Source organism: Dendrobates tinctorius, unplaced genomic scaffold, assembly GCF_039654945.1.
Source record: "Dendrobates tinctorius isolate UK_male_01 unplaced genomic scaffold, ASM3965494v1 ptg000066l, whole genome shotgun sequence".
In the NCBI taxonomy this organism is placed as follows: domain Eukaryota; kingdom Metazoa; phylum Chordata; class Amphibia; order Anura; family Dendrobatidae; genus Dendrobates; species Dendrobates tinctorius.
In genome coordinates, this window is record NW_027361734.1 from 1454022 (window position 1) to 1476549 (window position 22528).

Here is a 22528-nt window from a genome sequence, read left to right on the forward strand (position 1 = left end):
CGGGTCACGAAAATAAGGGAGGAGGGGGTAGAGCAGTTAATAGTACCAGGCCCCTATAGACGGAAAGTGTTGGACATGGCCCATTCACATGTCTTGGGGGGACACCTGGGGGTGGAAAAAACGCAGGAACGGATTGTACAGAGGTTCTATTGGCCTGGGTGTCACTGGGAAATAGCAAACTATTGCAGGTCCTGCCCGACATGTCAGTTAACTGCCCCCACATCTCATTTTCGGAACCCTCTTGTGCCACTGCCCATTATTGAGGTGCCATTTGAGAGAATTGCCATGGACTTGGTCGGTCCCTTAGTTAAATCAGCTCAGGGCCATCAGTATATATTAGTCATCCTGGACTATGCCACACGCTATCCTGAGGCCATTCCCCTGAGAAACTCCTCCGCGAAGAGTATAGCCCGTGAGCTGGTCCATGTGTTTTCCCGGACGGGTTTGCCGAAGGAGATCCTGACCGACCAGGGGACACCTTTTATGAGCAAGGTGATGAGAGAATTGTGCAGAGTCTTGCAAATTTCCCAGTTAAGGACTTCAGTGTACCATCTGCAGTCAGATGGCCTTGTTGAGAGGTTTAACAAGACACTGAAGAGCATGCTGAGAAAAGTCATAGAGGAAGATGGTAGAGACTGGGATTGTCTCTTACAGTACTTACTGTTTTCTATCCGTGAAGTTCCCCAGGCCTCCACGGGGTTCTCGCCCTTCGAGCTTCTGTACGGCCGGCATCCGCGAGGTCTCCTAGATATAGCCAAGGAAACCTGGGAAGCCGAAGTCACGCCCCACAGAAGCGTCATTGAGCATGTGACACTGATGCAGCAGAGGGTTGCGAAGGTGATGCCCATTGTTAAAGAACATCTCCGCCAGGCACAAGAGGCTCAGGCCAGGGTCTACAACCGGTCAGCCAGAGTGAGGCAGTTCAATCCGGGAGACCAAGTTCTCGTGCTAATCGCGATGGTGGAGAGTAAGTTCTTGGCCAAGTGGCAAGGGCCATATGAGGTGGTGGAGAAGCTGGGAGACGTAAACTACAAGATCCACCAACCCGGAAGACTGAAGCCATACCAGGTTTACCATGTCAACCTCATCAAGCCGTGGCAAGATAGAGAGCCAACGGTAACTCCGTGCTTGCTGAGCAACCTAGAAGGGGAGGTTGGAGCGGTTACCATAGCGGAGACGCTATCGAAGGACCAGAAACAGCAGTGCCAGGAGTTACTCCAGAAAAACAGGGACCTGTTCTCAGAGGTGCCGGGGTGCACGAAGGTGGTGGAGCACGAAGTTCTGACCGAGCCACATGTGTGGGTGAACATGAAACCGTATCGTATTCCTGAGGCCCGGCGAGAGGTAATCTCCAAGGAGGTGCAGCGTATGATGCAGCTCGGGGTCATTGAGGAATCCAAGAGCGGCTGGTCGAGCCCGATTGTCCTGGTCCCAAAACCTGATGGTGAATGGAGGTTCTGCAATGATTACCGGAAGGTGAATGAGGTCTCCAAGTTCGACGCTTATCCCATGCCACGCGTTGATGAGCTCATCAAGAGTCTTGGACCGGCCAGGTACATAACCACTTTGGATCTGACGAAGGGATATTGGCAGATTCCCTTGGCACAGGAAGCCAAGGAGAAGACGGCATTCTCCACACCAGACGGGTGCTTCCAGTATGTCCAGATGCCGTTTGGCCTACAGGGAGCTCAGGCAACCTTCCAGAGGGCGATGGATAGAATCCTTGCGCCTCATAAGCTATATGCTGCCGCATATCTAGATGATATCGTCATCTTTACCCCGGACTGGGAGACTCACCTGGAGAAGGTCCAAGCAGTGTTTGATGCTCTAAGAGAGGCGGGGTTTACAATAAACCCGAAGAAGTGTGCCTTGGGGAGAGAAGAAGCCAAGTACCTCGGATATGTAGTGGGGCGTGGCGAGATCAAACCCCAAATCAATAAAGTGGAGGCAATTCAAACATGGCCGAGACCTCTGTCAAAGAAGCAAGTTAAAGCTTTCCTGGGGATTGTGGGATATTACAGGAGGTTTATCCCAAACTTCGCCACAATGGCTGCACGTCTAACTGATCTGCTTAAGGGGACAAAGTCAGTGATGGTCAGCTGGTCCGAAGAAGCAGAGTCAGCCTTCCAAGAAATGAAGGGAGCTCTTTGTAAGCAACCAGTTTTGGTGGCCCCAGACTTTAAACATGAATTTGTCCTCCAGACAGATGCTTCAGATGTCGGGGCAGGAGCAGTCCTCTCCCAAGAGATACGTGGGGAGGAGCATCCTGTTCTCTACTTGAGTAGGAAGTTGACTTCTTGTGAGAGAAATTACTCAGTTGTAGAGAAGGAGTGTTTGGCCATAAAATGGGCAGTGGACACATTACGGTACTACCTGGTGGGACGGAAGTTTAGGTTAATATCCGACCATGCCCCACCCAGGTGGATGAGGGAAACAAAGGGCAAGAATGCTAGGGTCACCCGCTGGTTCTTAGCCCTACAAGACTTCAGCTTCCATGTAGAGCATAGGGCCGGGAAGCTACATGGGAATGCTGATGCCCTCTCCAGAATCCCTTGCCTGGTAGGTGAAAGTGCCAAGCCCCATGGCTTTAGGCAGAGGGGGGAGGTATGTGGCAGGGCTAAGGGTCGTGTAATCGATGGGCGATATGTGCCTCATAAATGGCTTGTCTCTATAATGAAAAGCATACCAGATATTATTATTGTTGTTGTTTGAAGGACCTGTGGTGAGGTCACAGTCAGGTGACCAGTCAGCTGCTGGGTTCGTGGGTGTGGCTACAGCCTTATAATGCGGCCTGCTCCTGAACTAGGGAGCTGTGTGTGGGGAGGACTAAGCCTCCCATGTATGCTGAGACTCCTGTTCTGAGTCTACAACCACGGACATTTATGTTCTTTTGCCTGAGCTAAAGGTTCCTTTTGGTGTTATGCTGCCTTGTGCGTTTATGACGTGAATAAACCACATGAACTTTGGAAGGACCTGTCTCATATGTCTCCCGCTGCACCTGAGCGAGTCACATCCCTACAACAGGATTTGATAAAATGTTACAATTGATTAAAATTGCCTGATAATTTTTTCATGTATATATGCTGTTTTCCTTAAGTGGTTTTATTTAAAAAAAAAAATTTCAGTTTTTTTTTTTCCTTTGGTTTTAATTACCATGGTACACTCATTATTCATTACTTAAATGATGTTAATTGTCTGACCAATTATGTCTGACTTCCTAGTATATGTTCACATGCTTTGTAACCAGAACACAGATCTTCATGAAGACTGTTATGTTGAAACGCGTCATCTGTTTCTGAAGTGGTTTTCTACATGCCCGGCAATCCTGTGCCATTCATGTTTCAACCTAAAGGATTAAAGGTTATAATTTAGTCTGCGATCTACTCGCTGGGTTTTTTCTTTTTTTTTTTCTCTCTTCCCAAGTACGTTTGCTCTATGGAACCATGCTGAGTGCCAGCTGCTTAATGAAGACTTCACAGAAGGGTGAACTGACTATAGTTCAATTTTTTTTTCACAATTTACTGATGTCCGTTATACTTTTACTGGTGTTAATATATTAGACTCCATCTTATCACATTTCCAAACTGCTTAAGAACCTTTTAGCATAACAGGATTCTGGTATGGTTCAGTGGATCAAACTGTGTCAGCTCTTAATCTGGACATTTAATGATAATTTCACTCATTTATTAGAGGCCTCTGATGAGCAGAGTGTTAATTAAATACCAACTATGTTTCTTGGTCAGCACCATGTGCTTAGCTTGAGCAGAACCTGGCCTTGGCTATATTTTGAGGCACAGGTCACTATCTGTAGTGGGCATGGATTTTAGGCTCATACCAATGTTACTGTATTGTAAAATCTCATGTACTCAGGTTGTAAAGGTGCAAAAGAACCCACAACTAAGTAGGTTAACTGCTTCCTACACAAGGACGTTGTATTCACATCCTCTGAAGGTGTCCTCACTTGAGGAAGTGGCTCAGGAACTGAGATCCCTCCACATGGGGTACATGCTTGCTACATTATTATTATTATTATTATTATTATCAGCTGTGGTTGGAATCGATTTCTGGGTCTGGCTGTTAACCATTTAAATGCTGCTGTCAATCTCTGACAGTGGTATTTAAATTGAACATACGCCACTGCCCACGCACGCAGTTCCCATAGGTCCCCTCTGATCATGATGACGGGAAACCAATGCATTAATATGACAGCCGGTTGTCTGCTGAAGAACCCCATCGCTGTCACCCTGACCCTCCTGAGAAGCTAAGCCGTAGGCTGAGGTAAATAGGAGACAGAAATTTTTAATATATCCTGCAATACCTCGATATGGCAGTATATAATATAAGAGATAAAATGATCACAGGTTGCAGTTCAATAACGGGACTAAAACGTAATGTAAACATAAAAATAAAAAAAAGTTTTAAAATTATGGAAAAAGTGTAAAAAATTATATATAAAAGTTAAAATCACTTCCCATTCCACTGTTAATAAAGAAAGGAAAACATATTTTTTAAAAATATAATTGGCATCTCTCCATTCATGAAAATGAACTCAGCAAGCATGTTTTCAGGTCTTTTTTTCCAACACAAGCAATGCTGTAAAAACAAAAAAAACACATCATAAATGGAACTTTTTTCCTGGCTTTCAGTACATTATATGTCATTTAAAGCTCCTCACCTGCTTATGTCGGCAGAAAAATAAAAAGTTGTGAAAAAACTTTATACAAGGCAAGGAAAAAAGTTAAAGCACAAAAATAAAAATGACCTGGTCCTTAAAGGGTTATTCCATAACTAGATTACCAGTATGCATATTACAATATAGAGCATAACCTTCTTAGATCTGATACCTTATATTCCGCACTGGTTATCTATAATTTATTGGTATAACGTTATATTACATTGCATTATAAGCGTAACCACCCAACAATTCATTGGTACAAATATATGAAACTGAAGGACGGGGGATGTTCCCTCAAACTTTGTTATACGCCGCTTAATGTCTCCAAATCGGCGAATTTCCAGAACCTCCATAACTTTTATTTATATAACATTAGTAGAATACCCATGGATTCGCTCGTGGAAAATGTTAAATTGTTGATTAAAGTAAAGTTTTCAGTGTCACCCTAAAAATGACATTTTCAGAGTACTACAGTAAAAAAAATTCTACTTTAAATTTTTATTATTTTGGCATTTTACTAATTTGTGTTAACATTGGTGTGAACAACAACTTTTTTTTAAATTTCAACATTTTTATTGATTTTACATATTCAATACATATTATGCAGTATAAACTATTACAACTATTTTTTTAACAAAAATGAAAATGTATGCACCTTACACAAACATATAAAACATTTACACCCAATTAACAACATAGTGCAACCCTTCTCCCCTCCCTCCAGTGTAATCTTTAAGTAGTTCATGGACAAAAGAGTAAAATTGGTTTACAGTTAAACTATGTATTGTAGTGCTTTTTGGTAAACAATGTTTCTGGTTTTACCTTCAGGTGCATATATGAAAAGATTTTTGGTGTTACTCACTCTAGAGTAAGCAACGTACAACTATCCATGTGAAAAACACGGGCTCTCCAAATTAATGCCAGCTACTTTAAAGGGAAGGTGCCAGCAAAAAATTTCTTTTTCAGCAATTGAAAAAATGTGAAGAATTAATGTTTACATTTTCTTAAAAAATATTATCATTTGTTTTTAATTTTGCAAAATATGAAAAATAATTTTAAAAAGTTTGTCATTTCCACTTGTTAACACTAGGGGGAGCAGCTACTGAATTTGGCACAAAGACCTAGTGTACAACTAGCTCACATTACTGCCCTGCAGTAATTATGGGCGGAATCTGCTGACATGGGTGTGATGTCACTCCTCTCATCCCCTTCTGGGTGTTTGCTAAGGGAAAAGAGAGGATGACATCTAGGAACAGTGAGCAGCCATTTTGATGGGGCCTGCAAAGTTACTGACTGTCTTTGCATGTAAAGTCTGGATCAGAACAGGTCATCAATTAGCAGAAATGTTTCCTGGATTTCTGTGGAGCAGAGGGTCCATCCATGTGTATAAAACACAGCGCTCTATGTACAATCCCTGGCACCGAACAGGGTGCCCCCCATAGACCAGCACACTGCTCTCCTGAAATACTCTGTGCTGCTGTCACCCTGCTCCTTCCACCATATATCAGGCCCCTGTTGCCTCGCTTTCACACATCGCCAGGACGGGATCTAAGGAAAGGAATGGGGTCTTCGGTCACTGAGGATGGCAGGCAGCAAGGATTCTGGGAGCAGGGTGACAGCAGCACAGAGTATTTTAGGAGAGCAGTGTGCATGTCTATGGGGAGGAGCAGGGAGACAGCAGCACAGAGTATTTCAGGAGAGCAGTGTGCTGGTCTATGGGGGCACAGAGGGAGATATATGGGGGAGGAGCAGGGTGACAGCAGCACAGAGTATTTCAGGAGAGCAGTGCGCTGGTCTATGGGGGGGCACAGAGGGAGATATATGGGGGAGGAGCAGGGTGACAGCAGCACAGAAATCCAGGAAACATTTCTGCTGATTGATAGCCTGTTCTGATCCAGACTTTACATGCAAAGACCCCATTCCCCTCCTCAGATCCTGTCCTGGCGATGTGTGAAAGCGAGGCGACAGGCGCAGTCCGGGGTGACACTGGGAAGCAGGCTGGGGGAAATGTAGCCATATAGTAACGATAAAAATGAGACCCCTCTCTTCAGCTGCCTTACCAGCCCTCCCTGACTGCACCTATCTATTACCCCAGACCCGTGTGCAGGTGCTCAGCCAGAACCACCCCAGAATGGGTCCCCATTTAGCAGATAATACTGCCATAGTGTTCACACATAATACCACTGTATAGATCACACATTATACCACCATATACTTCACACATTATACCACCATATAGATCACACATAATACTGCCTTATAGATCACACATAAAACCAGCAGGGTGACAGCAGCACAGAGTATTTCAGGAGAGCAGTATCACACGGGATAGGATTAGATACACGGCTCAGCAGACAGTATCACACGGGATAGGATTAGATTCACGGCTCAGCAGACAGTATCACAAGGGATAGGATTAGATACACGGCTCAGCAGACAGTATCACACAGGATAGGATTAGATACACGGCTCAGCAGGAAGTATCACACAGGATAGGATTAGATACACGGCTCAGCAGTCAGTATCACACGAGAGGATTAGATACACAGCTCAGCAGTCAGTATCACACAGGAGAGGATTAGATACACAGCTCAGCAGTCAGTATCACACAGGATAGGATTAGATATATAGCTCAGCAGTCAGTATCACACAGAATAGTATTATATACACGGCTCAGCAGTCAGTATCACACAGGATAGGATTAGATATATAGCTCAGCAGTCAGTATCACACAGAATAGTATTATATACACGGCTCAGCAGTCAGTATCACACAGAATAGTATTAGATACACGGCTCAGCAGTCAGTATCACAGAGGAGAGGATTAGATACACAGCTCAGCAGACAGTATCACAGAGGGGAGGACTAGATAGACGGCTCAGCAGACAGCATCACATAGGAGAAAGCTACGCGAAACGCGCGTCGGGGTTTCCTGCCCGCACCCTAAGGTAAACATGCTGTAGCAGCCGTTTTTCACACTGTTTGGATACATACTGGGTTTACTTTTTACTGCCACTAGCGCATATTTATGTTATATTGCCCTATACCTTCAATTTTGCTGGTTTATTGCCCAATTTGGCTGGTCTATTGCATTCTTGTAAGCATGTAACAGCCGCATTATTGTATTTAGCACTTTTATACCATTGCGGTTCTATCAGTAATCAGGCTTGCATCCTTGTGGCTTTTTTTGCTTGCAAGGGAATTATAAGAGTATTTCAGTTATCATGCATACATGTAGCATCGTTGCCTACCTAGGGTGCGGTTATTTGTGTGTTATGTCCCCCTTTCATAATAACATAGAACTTTTCCGCAAAAAAAATTTTCTGTGAAAACTTTTATTATGTTATAATAAAGTTTTGGAATTTTAGGCATTGCTTCCCTTTCGTGTTGGACATAGGAGAGGATTAGATACATGGCTAAGCAGTCAGTATCACACAGGGGAGGATTAGATACACGGCTCAGCAGGCAGTATCACACGAGACAGTATTACAGATATGCCCACACTGGTGAAACTTCCAGCCCCCCCCAATTATACACTAGACTATGGGCTGTATATGTCACTGTCCTCCTCAGACAGCCATAAAAGCTGTCATAAATGCGAAGGTGCCAGATTACCAGAGATCACTGGGGCTGTGAGTGGGGAGGTGGAGACAGAGCAGGAGGACAGTGGAGCTGGAGCAGGAAGCACAGTGCAGAAAGTGGAGCTCAGCAGATAGCACTGGGCTACAGTAAAATGGTGCCCAGCCACACCTACAGCAGTGAATGGTGCAGCCCACAGGGGCGTGCCCAGTTCACTGCTAATGAGGCTGCAATGTTAGAGATAGGGTCGGGAACCGACCACAGTCTCCTATGTCCAGGGACGGCCATATTTGCAGACTGTATGTGTCCTCCACAGATCTGCAAATCAAGATGGCAGCGCCCAGTGGCTACATTAAAACATTATTACAAACAAACCATAAATCCTAGTTAGTACAACATTTGCTGAAACAACATGTTTTGTTACTTACTCTTTTTTTTGCAAATTATATAAAATTGCGGCACCTTCCCTTTAAGTGATTGACCTTGTGCTTTGTTTATAGTCATAGCAAATGCAAGTCGGATTGGGAACTGCAGACGCTTAAAATTGAAGGGCATGTCGCTTGGTAGCAAAGGAATATGTGGAATGAAAATATTTGCTCCCTTAGAGTTTCCCATAAGAATAGTGGATTCAATAACATTGGGCATGAGACTCTTAATGCACAATCTTGTGCAGTTACACACTTTTGGTGGGTCAAGGTTCTGAAACAAAATTATTGTGGCTCCTATTTTTAAAGTGAGCTTATGCGGTGGCATTCCAGGAGGCTCCAAAGAACTCAAGAACTCCAGTGGATACATTACGGCTTGTTCACTCTCCATGACTGAATCAATATTAGTAGTAAGAGTTTGCTTCTGAACATGTATCCACAGATAAGATTTTAGACAGGCATTCAGAGCATCATATGATCTATGTATTTCTGCAATACGTTGAAGATTGTCACTTCGTCGCTGAATAATTATATCTCGGCTTTGAAAGTCCTGTCCAACCATTACAATAGCTACTTTGTTAACAGTGGGAGAATTAAATCGCCTTTCATGCTCGCCAACCGGTGTCTTGTCTGCTCTTATTACAACTTGATATTCATCACTTGGCATTCTTTCTAAGGCTATTTTGATAAGGTTTACTAACTGATTGTGCTGATGGAAAAATCTTTGCAAATTCAACACAATCTCTTTATTTGTCTCAAGTATAGCTTCACAACATCTATCATCTTGCAATTGCTCGTCTCCCAAAAAATACATGTGTAAAAACTTTGGATCTTTGCTACAGGAAGCATTGAACCGATTTTGTGATATATTTGGCCCTGGACTTTAAAAGTTGGCATAAATCCTGCTTCCTGGAGTCCAGCTGTCGTACCAAAGGATGTCATCTGGAAAGATGAATTGTATCTCCTAATATTTTGCAAAAAATGCTTGGACTTGGGAATTGTTCCTGACATGTATGAAAGAAGTGGTTCAGGAGGTAGATCTAAAGGTGGCAAACTGACTTTTGAGCAGCACATACCAGGCAATTCCAAGTTAAACTTCTTTGATTGACAATGTTTGCATATTATGTCCATTTTACCAATTATGACTTTCTGATGTGACCTATAGTCTTGAATTGGGTTGTAGTCAAATGCTTCCAAATGCAAATCAGCCTGTCTACATCTTTGCACACGTTGCGTATGCCGTATGCGGTCATTTTCACAACGTTCATAATTTTGTTCAGATTTTTCCATATTCCTTGCTTCAGCCTCTCTTAACTGATTCTTGTGAAGACGACATTCCCGTTCCTCTGATGTCTCAGCTGCCTTACAATTAGTCTATCTCATCTTTTTCTTTTCAAGCCGTGAGTCACGTTGTTCCCTTGTCTCAGCTCTTTGACACAATTTTGCTTTCTTAGCTTTTGGGCGAAGTTGCCCAATAGATGGTTGTTTTTTGGGTAGCATTTTAAAAACAGTATTATGACCCTTTAGTATTCACCTGACACTGATAAGAGATGTAATAGGATGAATAGTAAATACAGAGCATCCCTCACACAGTATTACTATGACCTGAAGGAGCTCACATCTCAGTAAAGAAATCCGACTTACAGGCAGACTTGTCTAGTTGCTCATAGCAACCAATCAGAACTCAGCTTTCACTTTACCTCAGCAGCTTCAGTGATGAAAGCTCCCTGTTTAGTAAGCAATAATGACAATCTTACTATGAAGCATTTTTCTCCTGACAAATATTGCAGCTCAGTAATGTTCGTCCGTGTGCATAGGGTGCTTCCATCCAAGTGTGTTTGCATGCATGTGTGGTCCTTGCATGCGTGTGTGTGCATGTGGTATTTATGGGGTGGTGTTGTGATATTTGTGGGTGGTGTTTGAGTTGTGTGTGTCTAGAGTGGTATGGTGTTTGTGTGGTGTGTTGTGGCATTTGTGAGGTGTTGTGCTTGTGGGTTGGTGTATGTGTGCTGTCAGTGTGATGTTTGTATGGTGTTTGTGAAAAGTTTGTGTGTTGTGTGTGGTGGTACGGCCCCTTTAGCAGCAACACTTTGGTGCCGTCGCTATAATCCATTCCTGTGAGTCACAACTATTGTTTTCCCCTCAGCACTTTTACTTTCACTTTCACATTTATCCATTATATGTATAGGGCCTAACTTCAGGGCCCCAATCTCAAGAAGGGGGGGCGCTAGTGAGATTTAACGTGCGCAGTGTTCTGCTCCTGTGGGTGGAGAGGGGCGTGTCAAATTTCACCCAAATCGGGTGAGAACTGTGGATTTGTATAGAGCGGGCTACTACAGATTTTGAGTTTTATATATATATATATATAGACTAGTTATCTGTTGATAACAGGTTTGAAGGAAAAAACATTGCCCTGTATGGCTAAGATGCCTGTAAACTATGCAATCGCAGCTTATCATGAATACTTACTGGAGGACCCGGTGGACCACGTATTCCTGCTTCTCCTCTTTCTCCCACAGATCCTGAAATACCTGGGTTTCCTTGGATGCCTTGGATTCCTTGTACTCCTGGGAGTCCTTGCTCTCCTGGCTCACCCTGTGAAAAGAATAACGTTTATGTTCTTGCAGGTACATATAAATAAAATGGAGTTGAATTCGCAAGTTCTGGTCATAGTGTCCAAGTTTACCATGCAGCTGAGAGCCCAAACTACAAACATTTTACAACAAATTACCATAGATTTTCAGTATTTTCCAGTATATTGCATGGAGTCATTACACAATATCATTAAACAACACAATCATATTTACTAATTTTATTTTAGCTCTTCATCAGTGTGTAGATTGCCACTTGCTAAAGTCATAGTATAAAAGTGGCAAAGTATAATTTAGTAGAATAAAGTATAAAATAAGTGAGCATGCATTATATCACACAAGAAAGCAGAGCCCTGAACACTCCAAGTAATATGTAAAGTATGACTATCTGTATTAAATGCAGTTATACAGACCAAGGAAGAAAAACATCCATAAGTTAAAAACATTTAAAAACATACAAAAATCCACAGGATAACAAACAAATAATCGGTATCCATTCAAATGATCATATATATCTCCTCTGGTATGGGCCACTATAAGTGAATAAGATGCAAAGCCAAGCCTATGATACAATACCTGAAAAGGAACCTATTGAAGGAAATCTGGCAGCAGGTTTGTGCTATGTAGTCTGAGAGCAGCATCCTATAGGGGCATAGACCCTAATTCCAGGGATGTATCACATACTGGGCTTCTTTATGTAATTTTGACACAATCACAATTTTCTCTGCTGCAGATGTAGTATTATTCAGAATGCTGAGTCCTGCATAACTCCGGCCCACACCACCGCTACTTTCGGTGTACACTGTACATTGACAGAAAGCTTCTAATCAATGGTGGGGTAGTCTTACACAGACTAGTTGACTAGGAGGCACAGGACAACTAGTCCTGCTGTGATAATCTCCGACTGATAAAACACTGATTTTATTGAAACACACAGCCTAGTAACTGACACAATGCTAGATTCAGAGTCTCATCCCCTATATCATGCTGCTCCCAGATGACATAGCCTGCTGAAAAATTCCCTTTAATCACAATTGACAGTGCAAGAATAATATGTTGACACAAAATATATTTAAGTGAGGGAAAATATAAGAAAAGGGAATAGATTAATATAAGTACAAATGCTTTGCAGCCAATGATAAGGGCAGCAGGTTGGAGGTAAACCAAAGGAATAGAATGCTCAGAAATCCCACATGTATCATCATTTACACGGTTTAATCAGGAATACTAATGCAAGGGATATTCCAGGTACAGCAATTTTGTCTGATTACCACGAATGATTGAAACCTGTGTTCTGGGACAGAGTGGTCCAGCAAAGTGTGTAATAAATGCCTCATACATAAAAGCGCTTGAGCACACTCAAAGTCTGTACAAGGTACAGGACTGTTTGCTTAGTCACAGACTATTTGTCTGTCTTGTGGATTTATGATGGATTTTAAATTGCATTTAGTCCCTTTACTCCCCCCAAGCCTGTTTTCACCTTCCTGACCAGGCCAAATTTTACAAAATAGTTAATAAATAGCATTTCCCACATCTCTACTTTACATGAGAACAGTTTTCGAAACATATTTTTTTTTCGTTAGGAGGTTATAAGGGTTAAAAGTTGACCAGTGATTTCTCATTTTACCAACAAAATTTACAAAACCATATTTTTTACGGACCACCTCACATTTGAAGTGACTTTGAGGGGCCTATATGACAGAAAATACCCAAAAGTGACACCATTCTAAAAACTGCTTTAATCAAGGTGCTCAAAACCACAATCATTGTTGGGTAAAAAGAATGGGGAATCAGACTGCGCTGCTTTCCTCAGACTGTCCTGAGGAAGTGGTGTTATCACCAAGAAATGCGTAGAAATAAAGTCTATTTCTCTATTGTATCCACTTGGACTCCCCTGGTTCATCATTCTGACAGGCGAGCAGTGTAGTCTGATGCCCCATTCTTTTTAACCAACAAGGAATCATCGCTCCGGGGCTTGCAGCAACTGCCGGTGCTAAGTACAGTGGGTGTGCCTCACACATCCACAGTAGGAGAGTGAATTTGAATTATTAAATCTTTTATCTTGGATAAGACCCTATGTGCACTCTATATTCCTTCTAGCTATCTCAAAACCACATTCAAGAAGATTATTAACCCTTCAGGTGCTTCACAAGAATTAATGGAATGTGGAAGGAAAAAAAATAACATTTTTTTTTTTTTTACAAAAATTTTAATTCATACCCCAATTTTTTTTCACAAGGGTAACAAGAGAAAATGGACCCCAAAATCTTGTAGTTCAATTTCTCCTGAGTACGTCATATGTGGAGGAAAACCACTATATGGGCGCACGGCAGGGCTCGAAAGGAAAGCTTTTTTTAACTTTTTTAACTTTTGACATTTTTAATGCAAGATTGTCAGGAATTATTAGCGGATGCCATGTCGTGTTTGGAAAGCCCTTAATATGCCTAAACAGTGGAAACTGGACCCCACAAGGAGTGTATCTAGATGTGTGATGAGCATCTTGAACCCCCGAGTGCTTCACAGAAGTTTATCACTTAGAGAAGTGAAAATAAAAAAAAAATTTCCCTCAAAAATGTTCTTTTAGACCTAAATTTCTTATATTCACAAGGGTATCAGGAGACAATGCACTGTATAATTTGTTGTGCAATTTATCCTGATTATATCGATACCCAAAATGTAGAGGAAAACTACTATTTGGGCTCCCGGCAGGGCTCAGAAAGGTGCCATTTGACTTTTTCAACACAAATTTAGTAGAATCATTAGCGGAAGCCATGTTGCATTTGGAGAGGCCCTGATGAGCCTAAACAGTGGAAACTCCCCACAAGTTACCATTTTGGAAACTAGACTCCTCAAGGAATGTATCTAAATGTGTGGTGAGCATCTTGAACCCCCAGGTACTTCACAGAAGTTTATAACATTGAGCTGTGAAAATATTAAAAGTTAACTTTTCCCACAAAAATGTTCTTTTAGATTCAATTTTTTATGGTCACAAGGGTAACATGAGAAATTGCACCATACAATTTGTTGTGCAATTTCGACGATACCCCATATGTGGGGGAAAACTACTGTTTGGAAGCATGGTAGGGCTAGGAAGGTAAGGAGAACTATTTGACTTCTGGAGTGCAAAATTGGCTGGAATCATCAGCGGATGCTATGTCGCTTTTATAGAGATCCTGATGTTCCTAAACAGTAACCCCCCCCACAAGTGACCCCATTTTGGAAACCGGACCCCTCAAGGAATTTATCTAGATAAGTGGCGAGCACCTTGAACTCACAGATGCTTCACATATTTTGACAGCATTGATCTGTGAAAACTAAAATATATATTTTCCCACAAAAATGTTTTAGCCCCAAGTTTTCTCATTTTCACAAGGATAGCAGGAGAAAATGAACCTCCAAATTTGTTGTTCAATTTCTCCTGAGTACACCGATTTCTGATAAGTGCTCAAAAACTACTTTTGAAGCATAATGCAAAGCTCAGAAGGGAATAAGTGCCATATTGGTGTTTAGATTTTGCTGGACTGTTTTTTTGAGTGCCATGTCACCTTGGCAAAGCTCTTGAGATGCCTGAACAACAGAAACCCCCAATAAGTGATCTCATTTTACAAACTACACCCCCCAATGAATTCATATAGGGGTGCATGTTGACACCACATGTGCCTCACAGAATTGTACGAGTTGGGCGGTAAAGAAAAGATGTTTACATTTTTACCACTAAAATGTTGTTTTAGCTCCAAGTTTTTAATATTTCTAAGGGCTAGTAGGAAAAAATGGACCTCACAGTTTGTAGTAAAAATTTCTCCTGAGTGCGTCAATACTCTACATGTAATCTTGGAAATACTTTTCAGGCGTGGTGCAAAGCTCAGAAGGGAAGGAGCGCCATATTATAGTGCAAATTTTACTGTTAACAGTTTGCTGGTGCTATGACCCACTGAGAGAGATGGCAGTTACTCTGCATTCAGTCTGGCCTCTGTTTAGCGATGTCCTTCTTTTCAGAAGTGCACAAAATTGTGGCCTACCGTGCTTTTATGCATGCCTAAAAAGACGGACACTGGTGTATCATAGGAAAGCCAACGTCCACAGTGACTCCATCTGCCTCATTATAGTGAATTTTCCACTGGGGTTTCCATTTAACTCTCATATTTCAGAGAAATTAAGGAAAGCCCAGTGTAAGCACTCAGCATAGAGTGAAGGGCAAATGTGAGCCGAGCTTTACTGCCATCTATGGGAGGTGCGAGCACCGCTTCTGGTAGTGAGTGCTGGGTGTCAGCTGCCATATCAGCTTAAAACCCTGTGGTGATTGTGCACCCACATAATGTATCCATATGTCCAAGGTTGGTAAGTACCTACTGACCTGGACATACAGTTGTGGCCAAAAGTATTGACACCCCTGCAATTTTGTCAGATAATACTCAGTTTCTTCCTGAAAATGATTGCAAACACATTCTTTGGTATTATTATCTTCATTTAATTTGTCTTAAATGAAAAAACACAAAAGAGAATGAAGCAAAAAGCAAAACATTGATCATTTCACACAAAACTCCAAAAATGGGCCGGACAAAAGTATTGGCACCCTCAGCCTAATACTTGGTTGCACAACCTTTATCCAAAATAACTGCGACCAACCGCTTCCGGTAACAGTCAATGAGTTTCTTACAATGCTCTGCTAGAATTTTAGACCATTCTTCTTTGGCAAACTGATCCAGGTCCCTAATATTTGAAGGGTGCCTTCTCCAAACTGCCATTTTTAGATCTCTCTACAGGTGTTCTATGGGATTCAGGTCTGGACTCATTGCTGGCCACCTTAGAAGTCTCCAGTGCTTTCTCTCAAACCATTTTCTAGTGGTTTTTGAAGTGTGTTTTGGGTCATTGTCCTGCTGGAAGACCCATGACCTCTGAGGGAGACTCAGCTTTCTCACACTGGGCCCTACATTATGCTGCAAAATTTGTTGGTAGTCTTCAGACTTCATAATGCCATGCACACGGTCAAGCAGTCCAGTGCCAGAGGCAGCAAAGCAACCCCAAAACATCAGGGAACCTCCGCCATGTTTGACTGTAGGGACCGTGTTCTTTTCTTTGAATGCCTCTTTTTTTTCTCCTGTAAACTCTATGTTGATGCTTTTGCCCAAAAAGCTCTACTTTTGTCTCATCTGACCAGAGAACATTCTTCCAAAATGTTTTAGGCTTTTTCAGGTAAGTTTTGGCAAACTCCAGCCTGGCTTTTTTATGTCTCGGGGTAAGAAGTGGGGTCTTCCTGGGTCTCCTACCATACAGCCCCTTTTCATTCAGACGCCGACGGATAGTACGGGTTAACACTGTTGTACCCTCGGAATGCAGGGCAGCTTGAAATTGTTTGGATGTTAGTCGAGGTTCTTTATCCAACATCCGCACATTTTTGCATTGAAATCTCTTGTCAATTTTTCTTTTCCGTCCACATCTAGGGAGGTTAGCCACAGTGCCATGGGCTTTAAACTTCTTGATGACACTGCGCACGGTAGACACAGGAACATTCTGGTCTTTGGAGATGGACTCGTAGCCTTGAGATTGCTCATGCTTCCTCACAATTTGGTTTCTCAAGTCCTCAGACAGTTCTTCGAGCATGGAGAAAAGAAAGAAGACCAATGTGGTACACACAAGGACACAGGACAGAGGTTGAGTCAACTTTAATCCATGTCAACTGGCTGCAAGTGTGATTTAGTTATTGCCAACACCTGTTAGGTGCCACAGGTAAGTTACAGGTGCTGTTAATTACACAAATTAGAGAAGCATCTCATGATTTTTCGAACAGTGCCAATACTTTTGTCCACCCTCATTTTATAGTTGGTGTGGAATTATATCCAATTTGGCTTTAGGACAATTCTTTTTGTGTTTTTTCATTTGAGACAAATTAAATGAAGATAATAATACCAAATAATTTGTGTTTGCAATCATTTTCAGGAAGAAACTGAGAATTATCTGAATTATCTAACAGAATTGCAGGGGTGTCAATACTTTTGGCCACAACTGTATGGGTAAGTCCAAGGTCGTGAAAGGGGTTAATAAACATAGTCATATTTTGCATATTAATTGGATTTGCACTGCTCTCTTTTCTACATGATGCGTGCTTGCTTTTTTTGCACATTACTCAGATTTGACCACAAATAAGTAGCACTCCCTAGATTTTATATTTTTTTGCAAAGCCCATTTCATCTGGATCATCTTTTAATAGAATAATCTTTCTTACATGGAACCTGTTAGCAAGATTTCTCCCCCAAACTATTAATATGTGCATGTAGCTCCTTCAGAGACAAGTTCAGCAACACCATTAAGCATGGGCAGTTAGTTTCTCCGTTACTGAAAAATCAGTGTTTGAATTGATACGTCCATGAGGCTGAAGGCTTGTGGTAGATCTGAATCCTTTGTAACTCCAGCTCTATTTCCCACCCAGCACTGTCTCTTCTTACTTGACTGACAGCCTCTATGCTGTGTGAATTCAGGTGAAGGAACCATCAGTGAAGCAGAAGAAGAAGGTGATGGGTTGGGAATAGAGCTGGAGTGACAGAGGTTTCAGATTTATTGCCTCTTTTGAATATCAATTCAAATGCTGATTTCTCAATAATGGACGGATGGACTGGCCATGTGAAGGTATTGCTAAACTTGTCTTTGAAAGAAGTATATGCGCATATAAATAGTTTACAGTGTGAAATTCTGCTGACAGATTCCTTTTAAATGACCCTCTATTTTTACATTGAAATTAACAGTGGCTGTGAAATTCTTAGTGTATGTACCATTCGCCATTCTCGTGAAGCTTTGAAGCCTGTAGGACCACTGCTGGCCAATCTAAAATTAGGAAAATCATCAATCATCAGTTTTGATGGAAAATGGGGAGGTTGCTCTTAACCAACAACTTGCTTTTTGTGGCATTAAAATTACAGCCACTAGTCGACTTAAATGCCCAATTGTGGTTTCTCTAGCTTTATCAGTTTGCAGTTTTACCTTAATACCAGGAGGCCCGGCCTGACCCACTGGGCCTCTATGACCAACTCCTGGTTCTCCCTAAAATTAAAAATACAGTAATGATATTAAGAAAATACGCAGTGATTTGTGGCATCATTTTTCATTGAAAAGATCCATGATAACAACCTCCGACTCTAATTAGTGCTCTCATACATTTTATTTACTGTAAACCATATAACACAGCAGTAGGTCAGATGCCATGCCATGTTACATATGGTAACTTTGATGCAACTTGCTAGACATGTTAAAATATTTTCTCTTCCTTATGACAAAAGATGGCTGACAATGTTTATACAGTACTTTATATGTATTTCGGGAATAAATCAATAATAGATTGATGCCTCTTAGCGAAACCCCTTCTTTCTAGAAACTTATTGAAACTGTTGAGGTATAAAAAGTGTTTTGCACACACAATAAAATGGAATATACCGTTTGCTATATATTTGGCACAATGGCTGCCAGAATTCTTGCAAACTTTGCCTAATAAATTTCAGACATGCTGCATGCCACCTGGAATAGTTTTGAGGAACAACTAAAATCCAGGTTTTTACTTACATCACATTGTCATTTCTGGCCCGGTGTTCATGAGATTACTTTATTATGGAAAATAGAATGATGCAAAGTAGATACAGATGTGTATTACCTTTTGTCCCTTTTCGCCAATATCTCCTTTTTCTCCCTGAAAATGAGAGTTTGACACAGGGTCGCACAAAATCTTTAGGATACTTTTACATTACTAGTAAGCACTATAACATCTATAAGACATTTAAACATATAGTTTACATTTAAACATATAGTTTTTCCTTAAAGAGGTTGGGGAAGGTCTTCCACTGCCTCCACAAGGTTTGCTTATTCCTCCCAGGACTCTGGGAGTTTGCCCCTTTTTGGAGTTGTATCTTACATTAACATTCTTATTTCACAGATTAAAATTACATTTAGACATAGCTCCACAAAATGAACTATGGTACATAATCGTTCATTCAAGGCATTCTCCAGTGAAAGAAATTTGCAATCTATCCACAGATGGGCAGAAAGCGGAAATTTTATCTTTGATGATGCACTTTTATTACGACAGAATGGTAGTGCGCATGTTTGATCGCTGCTTCATTCATTGTCTATGGGGCTGCTGGAAAAAGCAGAGCACAGCACTTGGCAGCACAATAAGGTATTAATGGAGCATGTCCACTGAAGCTCTTTGCTAACAAGGACAAAAATGCCCCGTTCTGCCAATCTGTTCATGGATAGGTAATAATTTGTTTTCTCTGAACATTTCTTATCAGGAAAGGGAATTAAAGGACAGATTTAAATTCTTAGAAGCAATGTAGCATAAAGAGTTGTTCTTTAATATATAACATTGTTGTTGTTTCTTAAACAGTTGAGTTGGTGCAAAATGAGTAGCAGGACCTAGTACAGTTTGTCAGTAATCTGTGGCCACTGGATGAGAGACCTGAGAACCACTTCTTACCAGATTGGCATATTGACTTCTTCTTTTGATTAGCTGGCCTGACATGACATCACATGGGTGTCAATTCACAACAATGACATCTCTCCAAGATGTCTTATCAAAAAGGATTAAAATATGCCGTAAGATGAGAAGTGGTTGTCAAGGCTCACATCTCTTGGCCACAAAATGCTGATATGGGTAGTGGACCAGGTCTTGCAAATTGATTTACACCAACTCGACTAAACAGTAGAGTTGAGCGATACCGTCCGATACTTCAAAGTATCGTATCGGATGGTATCGGCCGATCTTTAAAAAAAGTATCGGTATCGCCGATTCCGATACCGGAAGTCCCATTCAAGTCTATGGGACTTCCGGTATCGGAATAAGAAAAACCCTTTCCTGCCCTTGTACAGCCTCTCTGGGGTCTGTACGGGCCTTTCGGGGGGCTGTGCCGGCCTGCCAGGGGGTCTGTGCAGGCTCCGGTGGTCTGTGCCGGCCTGCCGGTGGTCTGTGCAGGCTCCGGGGGGCTGTGCCGGCCTGCCGGGGGGCTGTGCCGGCCTGCCGGGGGGCTGTGCAGGCTCTGGGGGGCTGTGCCGGCCTGCCGGGGGGCTGTGCCGGCCTGCCGGTGGTCTGTGCAGGCTCCGGGGGTCTGTGCAGGCTCCGGGGGTCTGTGCAGGCATCGTCCGATGGGACTACAAGTCCCATCGGGCGATGCCTGCTACCATGACAGTGATTGACACATTAGCCAATGATGGGACAGTAGTAGTCCCATCATCCGGCTAATGTGTTAAATGTAAAAAAAAAAAAAAAAAAAAAAAAATTACATGCTACATACATACAACATGCATACTACATACATGCTACATTCATACTACATGCAACATACATACTACATATATACTACATGCATGCTACATACATACTGCATGCTACATACATACCACATATATACTACATACATACTACATGCATGCTACATGCATCATACATAACACATATATACTACATGCATGCTACATACATACTACATATATACTACATTCATGCTACATACTACATGCTACATACATACTACATATATACTACATGCATGCTACATACATACTACATATATACTACATACATACTACATATATACTACATGCATGCTACATACATACTACATGCTACATACATACTACATATATACTACATGCATGCTACATATATACTACATACATACAATACATTCATACAATACATACATAGACATACAGTACATATAACATAGAGTAACATACTTACCAATACTTGTCACATTGTTCCCCGAAGCCATTGTCGTCTACGGAATAAATATTAACATAACAAACCACAAAAATACTCACCCACGATCCGAAGCAGTCCACGAGTGTGTCCCACGACGATCTCGGGTAGAGAACTGCAGCATCAGCTGTTGCTGCCGTTCTCTACTGGCTGCAGGAATCCAATGACGGAAGGTAGGTATCCTTCCGCACTGTATTCCTCCGCCACTTAAAAAAAAAAAAAGTCCCTAGTCTCACTTTATGCCATTGCTGTGTGGGAAATTCCCACGCAGCAATGGCATAAAGTGAGACTAGGGACTTTTTTTTTTTTAAGTGGCGGAGGAATACAGTGCGGAAGGATACCTACCTTCCGTCATTGGATTCCTGCAGCCCGTAGAGAACGGCAGCATCATCTGATGCTGCCGTTCTCTACCCAAGATCGTCGTGGGACACACTCGTGGACTGCTTCGGATCGTGGGTGAGTATTTTTGTGGTTTGTTATGTTAATATTTATTCCGGAAAGACAATGGCTTCGGGGAACAATGTGACAAGTATTGGTAAGTATGTTACTCTATGTTATATGTACTGTATGTCTATGTATGTATTGTATGTATGTAGTATGTATGTAGTATGTATGTAGCATGCATGTAGTATATATGTAGTATGTATGTAGCATGCATGTAGTATATATGTAGCATGTATGTAGTATGTATGTGGTATGTATGTAGTATGCAGTATGTATGTAGCATGCATGTAGTATATATGTAGCATGTATGTAGTATGTATGTGGTATGTATGTAGCATGTAGTATGTATGTAGCATGCATGTAGCATGTATGTGGTATGTATGTAGCATGTATGTAGTATGTATGTAGCATGCATGTAGTATGTATGTAGTATGTATGTAGTATGTATGTAGCATGCAGTATGTATGTAGCATGTATGTAGTATATATGTAGTATGTATGTAGCATGCATATAGTATGTATGTAGTATGTATGTAGCATGTATGTAGTATGTATGTAGTATATATGTAGTATGTATGTAGCATGTAGTATGTATGTAGCATGCATGTAGTATATATGTAGTATGTATGTAGCATGTAGCATGCATGTAGTATGTATGTAGTATATATGTAGTATGTATGTAGTATGTATGTAGTATATATGTAGTATGTATGTAGCATGTAGTATGTATGTAGCATGCATGTAGTATATATGTAGTATGTATGTAGCATGTAGTATGTATGTAGCATGCATGTAGTATGTATGTAGTATATATGTAGTATGTATGTAGTATGTATGTAGTATGTATGTAGCATGTAGTATGTATGTAGCATGCATGTAGTATATATGTAGTATGTATGTAGCATGTAGTATGTATGTAGCATGCATGTAGTATGTATGTAGTATTTTTTTTTTTTTTTTTTTTTAACATTTAACACATTAGCCGGATGATGGGACTACTACTGTCCCATCATTGGCTAATGTGTCAATCACTGTCATGGTAGCAGGCATCGCCCGATGGGACTTGTAGTCCC

At 41.5% G+C, this 22528-nt stretch overlaps 1 protein-coding gene across 1 annotated transcript in view; it reads right to left on the minus strand.

Moving 5' to 3' along the window:
- The window catches only part of LOC141095090 (uncharacterized), a 616558-nt gene that overhangs the window by 279353 nt on the left and 314677 nt on the right, over positions 1-22528 (minus strand). The window contains exons 74-76 of the mRNA XM_073580971.1: positions 18910-18945; positions 18246-18305; positions 11149-11274 (exon numbers count right to left, since the gene is read on the minus strand). Of these exons, the coding sequence (XP_073437072.1) occupies positions 11149-11274; positions 18246-18305; positions 18910-18945 (222 nt within the window). The remainder of the gene's footprint in view (positions 1-11148; positions 11275-18245; positions 18306-18909; positions 18946-22528) is intronic.